The sequence below is a fragment of the Dreissena polymorpha genome, chromosome 2 (assembly GCF_020536995.1).
Source record: "Dreissena polymorpha isolate Duluth1 chromosome 2, UMN_Dpol_1.0, whole genome shotgun sequence".
In the NCBI taxonomy this organism is placed as follows: Eukaryota; Metazoa; Mollusca; class Bivalvia; order Myida; family Dreissenidae; genus Dreissena; species Dreissena polymorpha.
Genome location: NC_068356.1, coordinates 144,851,622 through 144,863,793, shown reverse-complemented (window position 1 = coordinate 144,863,793; position 12,172 = coordinate 144,851,622). Strand labels below are relative to the sequence as shown.

At 34.9% G+C, this 12,172-nt stretch overlaps 1 protein-coding gene across 1 annotated transcript in view; it reads right to left on the bottom strand.

Annotated features, from left to right (window-relative positions):
• Positions 1-1,344: 1,344 nt before the first annotated feature.
• LOC127869318 (mitogen-activated protein kinase kinase kinase 11-like) overlaps positions 1,345-12,172 on the bottom strand; it is a 66,670-nt gene continuing 55,842 nt past the window's right edge. Inside the window, 1 exon segment of the mRNA XM_052411772.1 lies at positions 1,345-11,861. Within this exon segment, the coding sequence (XP_052267732.1) occupies positions 10,693-11,861 (1,169 nt within the window). The 3' untranslated portion in view covers positions 1,345-10,692.

Here is a 12,172-nt window from a genome sequence, read left to right as displayed (position 1 = left end):
CATGTAACTTCCATTGATGAAATGGATGAGGCAATTAAAAAACATTGGACAAAATTGTCACAAAACCAGGTTTTTAATTTGAAAAAAAATTTCTGATAAAGGGACAACACAAACTGAACTGATTGTTAATAGTTACCCCCCTTGTTTGAAAATAAATCTATTTTTAATCGATGCGACCTTGACCTTGGAGATATTGATGTAATTCTTTCGTGTGACACAACGTCCAATGGTGGTGAACAAATGTGCCAAATGATTTTAAAATCTCACAATGAATGACATAGTTATGGCCCGGACAAGCTCATTTATGGCCATTTTTGACCTTTGCACTCTAAGTGTGACCTTGACCTTGGAGATATCGACTTAATTTTTTAGCGCGACACACCGTCTAATGATGGTGAACAAATGTGCCAAATGATTTTAAAATCTCACAATGAACGACAAAGTTATGGCCCGGACATTCGCCAATCTAATAACCAGGTTTTTTCCTTCGGAAAACCTGGTTAAAAATCAACGATTTCACAACAAGTTTACTCATTTAGTTAAGCTGCAAACGCAAAAACATCATTATTAATAAAACAGTCTTGATAATGATTTTTAATGCATTTTATGATTATGTTATTATAAGTAGTTCATACATGAAAGATGCATGGAAATTAATCATCACTCAGTTTACGTCACTTGTTTTTCTATTTGTAGTTGCTTTGTGAATTATTCCAAAATATAATTCTATCGATATTAATACAGATCCGAAGGCAGATTTAACAGTGCATGCTTAAAGTGCAAATAACATTCTCTAAGTTGGTTAGAGTATGTGATGAGTGTTCATCAGTAAATTAATTATTCTCATTTTCAACAAATGGAGATATCTGATTGGCTAGACAATTGGGGCGAACGCTTAGTCCAGATAAATCTTGTAACATTGTGAAAAATTAAGATGTCGAATCCTGGCACATATATAAATGCCCAGAACATTGTATTTAGTAATAAAAATGTAAACAAACATCAGTACATGTAGGTTCAAATCTTTTCTTACATATCCTTAATCTGTCAGGGACTTGATTTTTATCCAGTAAAAATTCATATGGGAACAACTGAACTTGTGTTTGAAGTTTTGTGCTTATTTTTGGCCACTTTCATATTCAGGTAAAAGCAAATAAAGTTAGGGCCAAGCAGAAATAACCATAAATACAACAAGTTATGGTACATTTCCACATAATGGATATACCAGCTGTGCTCTTTATGTTGCATAATCTGCATTTAATTCGACTGATAACATTGCCCAGAACATGTGGATTGAACAAACTGCTTTTATAGTCTATTAAATAATAATTACTGAAGCCTTCATGATATTCTATTTGATTTAATTTCTGTAATGTCAGATGTGAACAGAAATATAAAGCATGAGACATTAAAACAAACACTGGACAACAACAATTTTGGCCATGACGTGTTTATAGATTATATATATTATATTAATACACTAACAAACGCATACTTTGAACTGACTGCATACTGGACAAGGCACAAAACATCATATTCATAACACTGACAATAACTTTCACACAGAAATTACTTTAAATTTCATTATTATATGATATTATGAACCATTTTTGGTCATTTAATAATTTGTTATTTCCTTTAACAGAAAAGACATTGGGAGCGTTCTTTAGATCTCCCCTTAAGGCACCAAGTACTGGTTCTAGTCCCAGGAAACGGACTTAAAGAGCATTTAAAATCAGCCTTAGGCTTTCAATGCAATCCAGCTAAAATAACTAGGTTTCAAATAAACTAACAGAAAAGAAATTGCTAAAATAATTCAGTAAAATACTCAATGAATTTAAATATTGGTAAGTTCCCAAAAACTGTCATAGATTCCATAAAGAACATGGTCGTGCATTCTATTCTAACAAGCATAATAACACTTGAAAATATAATGAAATGTATGGGAACCTGTTATAATTAATCAAAATTGATAAAAATATAAAAGCATTTGTAAAGCTTATCCTCAATATTTGGGAAAAATGTATTCTACTACAAAAGCATTTCAAATATATTGTTTAAGTTTATAAGACAGAATTTTCATATGGTTAGGTGATTTTGCTTCTAAAGGACCTGGCTTCAAATCCCAGTTAACCCTTTGCATGCTGGGTAATTTGTCTTCTGCTTAAATGTCGTCTGCTGAATTTCTAAAATAAGCATTTTCTTCGATTTTTTTTCAAAGATTACTATCAGAATAGCAAACAGTTTGGATCCTGATGAGACGCCACGTTCTGTGGCATCTCATCAGGATCCAAACTGTTTGCAAAGGCCTTCAAAATTCGGTTCCAGCACTGGAAGAGTTAAGGCAAAATATTTTATTAAGTTTTTCTTGATAATATATTATTCCCAGTGATATAGTTTTCTTTTCTAAAACCTTTAATGATTTTTCATAAATGCAAGACATGTCCCTTAAAATCCACAAAAATAAAGTTCATGAAAAGCAAATAATATTCCTTTATATTATTTGGAGTTTTCTTATCACTATTATTTGTGTTTGTTTGTTTCTGTTGCTGGTTTTGATAGTGTCGCTGTCTTTAAAACTAAATTATGATTCACTGCCAAAAAATAATTACTAGATTGCTTTAATGAACCATTTTTAACTACACATGGATTTTGACACTATGTCTGTATGCAGTCAGTGCAATTATATAATTGAACATCTATATACTGACAAGACAACAATATTTGTGTAGAATATACTTAAAAATAATGCTTTAACAAACAGAATGTATAGAATAATATGTAAAATATTAAATGTACAAAAAGCAAGAAACACAATATTATCACGTTAACCAGTAACAAAGTTCTAAAATCTACACAAATGTGCTGGTGATATTTAACCTTTTATGCCTAGCGTCTAGAAAAAGGCCTTGGCAAACAGCGTAGACCCAGATGAGACGCCGCATGATGCGACGTCTCATCAGGGTCTGCGCTGTTTGCTGAAAGGAATTTCAGTAAGAAATATTCTAAATATAGAAATATATATACTAGACATCCCTAATTTTGGAAATAAATTGATCTGATTTAGAAGGATGGGAGAGTCCACTAGGCATAAATGGGTTAAACCTTTAATTGAAAATTCTCAAATATGAAAAACGTAGTCATGCATTTAAAATACTGGAATACCTATCTCTTTTTCACCTCTGTAACCCATGTGTTTTTTCCTTAAATGGTTTATGCTTATTCATAAATCACCATCATTATGCTTAAGATACTAGGCCTAACGCTTTCCCACTCAGATCCAAGTGAAAATGGCTATTTGTAAACAGCATCAAACAAAACAGCCTGCGAGTAACTCGCAGTCTGTTCAGGTTTTATGCTGTTTGCTGCTTACGAGTATCTATGGGTTGGAAATGAAGCCTTTAAAACATGAATATTGTTAGTTAGGTCTTTAACTTAATTCAACTTTCTAAGGGACTACAAATGCGTCAAAATACTATGTAAGTGGTAAAGGGTTAATTAATAAACAATTTACTAAAATGGATATTTATTTTTCCCATGCATGCGACGTAATTACTGGGCATATGAAATCATTTTGGAATCAATAACAAATATTTGAGAACCTGATTGTAAATATATATAAATGAGTTAAAAGAGAAGTATTTAGGTTTATTATGTGGCATGTTATAATGTTATACCTATATTTCACAATCACAAGAAGAAATTTGTACATTTAGAAAAAGTATGCATATCATTTTGATTACTTGATGCATTAATTAATTTTTTCTATAATAGTTTGCTATGTCTCAGCTTTTGAATATGTTAAGTTAATATATGGAGTAATGAAAAGTTTAAACAACAGTTGGTAACAATCATCCTTTTGAATAATATAATATAATATAGCTGTATTATATATTCATTTTTTTCAGGAGAATAAGTGATCACTCAACAGTCTCTTCATAACTTTATAGTGTAGAAGGTTTAAAGATTTGATGTTAGCACTTTAAAAAAATATTTTTAATCACAAAATTACTGTTAACAGTGTTTGTGAAATTGCCTGTCCTGTAGTCCTAAAGAAAATAATCCATTTGGGCAAGCATGCTTTCTGACAATGTCTGTTTGGGCAACAAAGAACACTGGAAAAGTTAACAGCCTGTTAAGTATATGTTGTCTACTGCTCAAAATATATGCATCTTCATTAGCTTAAGCAATCTAGAATTCTTTCTGACAAATTTCTTAATCAAAAGAATCATGACCAGTTCAAAAATTGAATATTAAGTTTAATCATAATGTTGTTCCAGAAAAAAGATTTAGCAGTATGATGCAAACATAGACTTGATTTTAAATACTAGTATTATACAAACCACCATAGAACCAAATGTGATATATATTAGTAAAGATATACACAGATTGACAAAGCAACATAACAGTACAACATCTATTAAATATATGAGTCCGTGCTCTGTGGAAAGGGTTTTAATAAAAGTGCTTAGTATCATCCCAGATTAGCCTGTTCAGTCCGCACAGGCTAATCAGGGATGACACTTTCCGCTTTAATGATATTTTTTGTTTCAAGAAAATATCTGTTTAGCAAAAATCAAGTTTCTAAAGAAAGTGTCGTCCCTGAATAGCCTGTGCGGACTGCACAGGCTAATTTGGGACGACACTTTATATACATGCATTAAAACCCTTTTTCACAGAGCACGGCCCAAATAATAGGAGCCGCATCATGAGAAGAAGGGTATAATATTTGGCTATATGAATCCAGAGTAGTTACAGGCAACCAGCCTCTGTAGTCACGCAAGGTGTATTATATTTGGCTATATGAATCCAGAGTAGTTACAGGCAACCAGCCTCTGTAGTCACGCAAGGTTTCATGGTCCCACTACCTTATATTATAATTCGTCATGAGAATACAAGGATGCAGATATACATATCTGGAGCTGCACTGTTGGGGTGTGTACTAAGGCCCATTTCAGCATGACGTGGCTTGACAACACAGAGATTCAGATAATAAGCAGGGACACATTGAAACAAGCTACAAACAAATACAGTTTTCGCAACACATTTAACAGATGCATAAATAAACAAACTTGTTCATTGTAATACAATGCACAGCACTTTTCTAAACATCTGTAAAATATTTCATAAAATAATATTTGTTTTTTATCAATATCAAATACAATATAAAACAAGAGGGCCTGAAAGGCCCAAAGTCGCTCACCTGAGATAACAAGATATTATTGGGACAAATCTTCTGACCAAGTTTCACAAAGATCGGAAAATAAATGTGGCCTCTAGAGTGTTAACAAGCTTTTACTTTAGCCATATAAGGAAAAATGCCCCGCCTCCTGGCAGCCATGTTTTTCAACCAACCGGCATTATTTTTGAACTCATCCAAGATATTATCGGGATGAATCTTCTGACCAACTTTCATGAAGATCGGAAGTAAATGTGGCCCCTAGAGTGTTAACAAGATTTTACTATAGCCATAGAAGGAAAAATGCCCCGGCCCTTGGAAGCCATTTTTTTCAAGCAAACATAACTATGTTCGAACTCATCCAAGATATCATTGAGACCAATCCTCTGACCAAATTTCATGAAGATTGGACAATAAATGTGGCCTCTAGAGTGTTAACAAGGTTTTACTATAGCCATATAAAGCCATATAAGGAAAAATGCCCTGCCCCTGGTGGCCATGTTTTTTAAGCAACCAAAACCATTTTCGAACTCATCCAAGATATCATTGGAACAAACCTTCTGACTAAGTTTCATGATGATTGGAAAATAAATGTGACCTCTAGAGTGTTAACAAGGTTTTACTGTAGCCATATAAGGAAAATAGCCCCACTCTGTGGTGGCCAGGTTTTTCAACCAACCGGCATCATTTTTTAACACGTCCAAGATATTATTGGGATGAATCTTCTGACCGAGTTTCATGAAGATCGGACTATAAATGTTGCCTCTAGAGTGTGAACAAGATTTTACTATAGCCTTTTATAGCCATATAGGGAAAAATGCCCCGCCCCTTGGTATCATTAAGACAAATCTTCTGACCATATTTCATCAAGATTGGACAATAAATGTGGCCTCTAGAGTGTTAACAAGGTTTTACTAAATCCATATACAGAAAAATGCCCCGCCCCTGGCGGCCATGTTTTTCAACAAACCGGCATCATTTTCGAACTCATCCAAGATATTATTGGAATGAATCTTCTGACCAAGTTTCATTAAGATTGGACAGTAAATGTGGCCTCTAGAGTGTTAACAAGATTTTACCAGGGCCATATATAGCCATATAAGGAAAAATGCCCCGCCCCTTGGCAGCCATGTTTTTCAAGCAAAGGTTACCATTTTTGAACTCATCAAAGATATCAGTGGGAAAAATCTTCTGAGCAAGTTTCATGAAGATCGGAAAATAAATGTTGCCTCTAGAGTGTTAACAAGGTTTTACTATAGCCGTATAAGGAAAAATGCACCGCCCCCTGGCAGCCATGTTTTTCATCCAACAGACATCATTTTCGAACTCTTCCAAGATATCATTGGGATGAATCTTTTGACCAAGTTTCATGAAGATCAGACAATAAATGTGGCCTCTAGAGTGTTTACAAGATTTTACTATAGCTTTATAAAGCCATATTAGGAAAAATGCCCCGCCCCTTGGCAGCCATGCTTTTCAAGCAAACGTAACCATTTTCGATCTAATTCAAGATATCATTGAAACCAATCTTCTGACCAAATTTCATTAAGATTGGACAATGAATGTGGCCTCTAGAGAGTGAACAAGGCAAATGTTGACGTCGCACAGCGGACAACGCACAAGGGACGACAGACAAAAGGCGATCACAAAAGCTCACCATGAGCACGTTGTGCTCAGGTGAGCTAAAGATAGATTGTGCACAATTCGCAACTTAACCCTTGATCATTGGAACTGCATGACCTTAAACCTTTTTGACAAAATGAACACTTAACTGATTGGGATTTTATTTATTTTTGATTGTATACTTATGCTTATAGGAGATGAGTTTAATAAGAATGTAACACAGAGTGATTTTCAGTAATGATTTTCGTAAAAAGTACACACACTGAGGTCAGATGAACACACTACATGGGAATACCATGGTATTAGTGTTGTATAAGTTAAACATCATTTTGATTTTCAGTCTTATAAAATGTCCATAACAAGAGCACTGCATAGCAGGTGCCAACGCTCGGCTGGGGGTGCAGTTTTGAATAAATGAAAGCTTGTCAGAAGAATTATTTTTTTATATTACAGGTCACAGTGACCTTGACCTTTGACCTAGTGACCCAAAAATGGGTGTGGCATGTAGAACTCATCAAGGTGCAGCTACATATGAAGTTTCAAAGTTGTAGGTGGAAGCATTTTGATTTTAGAGCCAATGTTAAAGTTTTAGCACGACGCGAATGGCGGACAAGCTGGCTTTGACAATAGCTCGTGTTTTCTCCGAAAACAGCCGAGGTAAAAATGAAACATTCGTTAGAAATGTGACATATATTAAATCTTTAAAGAAATCAATGTATATTCTCACGTCATACATAGCAACCAACAGTGACAGATGTTTTCACCCAAGCATTGCTAGGTTAGAACCCTTACACTCCTTCAGAGTGCAAACAAATTATTGAGAGGAAATAGCCAATCTCTCTAAAAGTATTTGCCAAAAGTGATTGCTTTTATAAGCAAGCCAGCATGCTTTAGCTTGATTTACAATTCCGACTTAAGTTTTACAACATTTTATTGGCATTTACTTTTGTTCCAAGAAATGCAATACTCAATTTTATATAATAATGTCCTTGTTAGTCTGTTTCTAATGTGGTATTGTATATCGGGGCTTAGAATAATGTCCTATTTAGTCGTTTGATAATTTAGTATTAAGAATTTTAATACAATTCTTCATCGTTGCATCCTTCTAAATGTGAAACACATAGGTACCAAATGGTTACCTAATAACTTGTCCCACCTTTCAGATAAGCATTTTAGTAATAATATAGATTTTAGAAATAAAATTGCACCCTTAATATTTTCAGACGTTAAAAGATATACTGGAAGACTAAAGATGGTTGTTGTTAATGAAAAGTTGGAAAAACAATTACATACATGTATATTTTTCAGACAAAATTTAATGACAACACTAACAGACATTTTTTGTTTCTATTTCATTAAATGTGAATGAAGTAGTTTTGGTAAGAAATGTTTATTATTAAACTAATATACAAAAGTCTTAAAACTTAAGTTTATGAATATTATTTACTGGTAGGAAAGCTATGTGAAATTGATGGTTGCGCTGATTTAATTTGAAGAAAAAATCCTCAATTAGGCAATCAAAGGTGAAAAAGCCTTCATGAAATTACACAAAAAGGGCCAAGGCCCTCAGATGCTTGCCTAAGACCCCAAAGAACTAAACTAGTATAGGCACATAGTGTTAACAATACACTTAAAAGAAGATCTGCCCCTATTCCACGCAGTCATGTTTTTTAATATGAACTCCACCCAGACATTATAACAACAATGTTTGTTAAATGTTTCTAGAAAGATTCATGATAAGTAGGTCAAGGTAGTGACTTCTAGAGTGTTCAAATGGAACCATATCTGGCCACAGCAGAAATCATGATAACAAAATAATATGATGGGCAATATTTCCCAACTAAATCTGACTTGAAGAGTGTTCACAACTTTTTATTTTATTTTATCTAGTCTCTGACACAATGTTTCCCAGATGTGAAATCAGAATACAATCATTGGGATAAATATTCAGACCAAGTTTCATGAAGATTAGGTACTAAATGTGGTCCATAAAGTGTAAACAAGCCTTTTCTTTTATTTGACCTAGTGACCTAGTTTTATACCCAACTAGATCCTGAAACTCTGACTTAATATCGTAAGGACAAATGTTCTGGCCATGTTTCTTCAAGATTGGACAATAACTGTAGTCGCAAGATATTTGTCAGCTTTTTCAAACATTTCATTAACATTAAGATTTTGACCACTCCTGCCCAAGTTTCATGAAGGTAGGGCAGGGCGATAAATGTGGCATCTAGAAAATTCACAATCTTATTCCTTAAATTGACCTAGTCACTTTGTTTTTGACCCATATGACCCAGTTTTGAAATCAGCTTATATATTATAAGGGCACATGGTCTGACCAGGTTTCATACAGACTGGGCAATAAATGTGGCCTTTAGAGTGTTCACAAGGTGAAACACAACAGACGATAGGCAACATGACGGACAAAGGGCAATCACAAACATTCAACAGTAGTAAATTGCAATCAGGTGAGCTAAAAAAACAATACAAAATGGTTTAAGAATACCTTTTGGCACATTTAGAAACATTTACAATTAATTAACAATATTGACACATTTGATGAATGGTAGAAAAGAAATATTATGCTAAAAAACAGATTTCAACATAGGCTAGGGAAAAAGTGTTATTCTAGAATCTTTTTGATAAAGGTATTGCCATTTGTTATAACTCATTTGTCAATTTTAGATACTGGTAATATTGAAGGTGATCAACCACTCCCTATAATAAATATGTATTAAAAACATACAAAACTGGAAAGAGAGATTCCTTACAAGAATGAAATAATACAGCACATATTTTGTGAACTTTGGGGCAGAAGTTTTTCCCCATTCCCTCAAAGTAGAATTGTTTCCTTAAAAAAAAAAGAAATTCCCTTTTTATAAGTATCTATACATTTATAATTTTTAGGTAAATTCAAAATATTCCTGACAAGGTATTTTGCACAATTCCCTCCTAGAACAGGCTCAGCCCTTTTCCACCAGGCTTGAGAATATGCCAAGATTGAACATGTAGCATTGATGGGAACAATGGAAAGCTTATGTGGACTAATTTATTACAGTTTTGATTGGAATGTATTCACTGGAGGTATTGTATTTCAATAAATCCTATATGACAATGTTTTGATTGGTAAGTTAAATGTTAAGTGCAAATTTAAGATGCCACTATCAAAATATAATTATCATATAAAACAAGAAATCCAAAGCCTTTCTCTTAGATAAAGCACATATGTTTAAACATTTTAATATACAGGTGAAATTTATACATACAACTGTGTAATTATTTAAATACACTTTAGAGTCTAGTTCACACTTCTCTGAATTAACTTTTACCCATTTATGCCTAGCGTCTAGAAAAAGGGCCTTGGCATACAGCGTAGACCCAGATTAGACGACGCATGATGCGGCGTCTCATCTGGGTCTGCGCTGTTTGCTTTAAGGAATTTCTGTAAGAAATATTCTAAATATAGAAACAAATATACAAGACATCCCTAATTTGGGAAATAAATTGATCCAATTTAGAAGAATGGGAGAGTCCACTAGGCATAAATGGGTTAAGGAATGGCCAACACAGTGTAACACTTAACACTTGTTAACACGTATAATTTGAATAAATACAGATTGCTAGTAGTTATCGGCTGAAATGTTTTTCAAAATCTTTTCTTTACTGTGCATACTATTTTTAACAGCCTACCCCCTCTTGCAAAAAAAAGAGATAAATTTCACAAATGAAAATAAATAATTCTTAATTCATGAAACAATACAACACATTGGAAACAAACAACTATTATGTCATAGCAACAGTCAGAAAAAAAGTGGGTCAATAAGGTGAATAAAAGCTTACATCAAGATTGAGAAAGATGAAGAAAGAGACAAAACAATGTGCAGTATGTATCACAATCGACTTAATTCATCTTGAACATTTATGAGAGTACTCTGAGACTTTGGCAACAACAGAGGTTGTGTAGGGTCCAGATTTTGGCCTTCCATGTCGATATCAAGCAGCGTCTTTTGATGCAGAATGTGTGGCGGTGTGTTGCCAGGCGACATTCCCGACCGTGTTGACCAGTAGGGCGTGTGATCAGCAGTCTCAGAGGGCGTGACCCATGTTGCCCTAGGTGATTCACGTGAAGATTCTCTAGACGAAGAATGGCTCGAACTGGATTTTAGAATCCCTGGCTTGGAGTTCGCCAGGTCCAAAGTTTTTGGCCTCTCCGCTACTGGCACTGTATTCACTTTTATTCTTCCGTTCTGTTTCGACCTCCTGGGAGGCGCTACTGGCGTGGTGGTGTCTTGAAACGGGGCTGAATTTGCTGAGGTATCTGATCCAGACCTGTATTCGTTACTCACGTTAAAATCGTCTTCAAAGGTCACTGAATGTCGATTGGACTTAACCGTGGTGCGAGAGGTGTCCGAACTGTAGCTACTCTCCGATGCCTGGCGTTTGAGTCCATAGTGTGTGGTAAGCATGCCTTCCTGGGGGGTGGTCATCGTACCATCATCACTCTCAGGTAGAGACAGTCTATGCTGTAAGGTGTGTGGTACTAGAGTGGCTGTAGATCGCACTGTTGATGTATTGTCACTATCGTCAATTTCATCTGAGGTGTTATCACCCTTAAGAGCAGCTCTATCTAAGAACTGAACTGGAATATCCTGCACACTGGGTCTATATTTTGTCTGATGACCGTGGAATGTGTGGTGTCCTGAGCCTGAAACTGAATAATAGCTTTTGTAGTCCATTTCGGGCTCGATAAACAAGTCCCGCACCGCAGCATGATGAGCATCTCTGCGATTCAAAATGAACGAGTCTCGCTTTGGTGAAATCGAGTCCATAGCACCTTGAACGCTGGGGTGAATGCCTGAAGTGTTTGACAATCGGATGTCAAAGCCTGCCCCGACCCCTGCCAACATAGAGCCCATGTTACACAGGGTGGACCCAATGCGAGTCAGGGACATGGAACGTCGGAGGGCACTTGTATCTAATGGCAATGTCTTTGATTGACCTGGAATGATCCTGCGCTGATTTTCACTTAGATCTGTTGGCCATGATTCGTCTTCCACAACTGAAATTATTGTGATATGTAACAGAAAATGTAACAAACAATTGACTACAATTTTTTTTTTAATCACATCACACTGTATTTAAGAGGCTGAGAGATCTCAATTTCAATTCCATATTATTCCAATTTCATTAGCCATCCTGCACCAGTTTTAAAGTGAATATTAAAATGCAGGCGAGGTGTCAAAATACTTTTTAAATAGGAATCATGGTTCTACATCATTAAAAACTTATGCAAAATCATCAAAGACCAACAATTAAACACAAAACAACAATTATTTAATTCTCCTTGTCTAACAACTAATTACAAAGGAG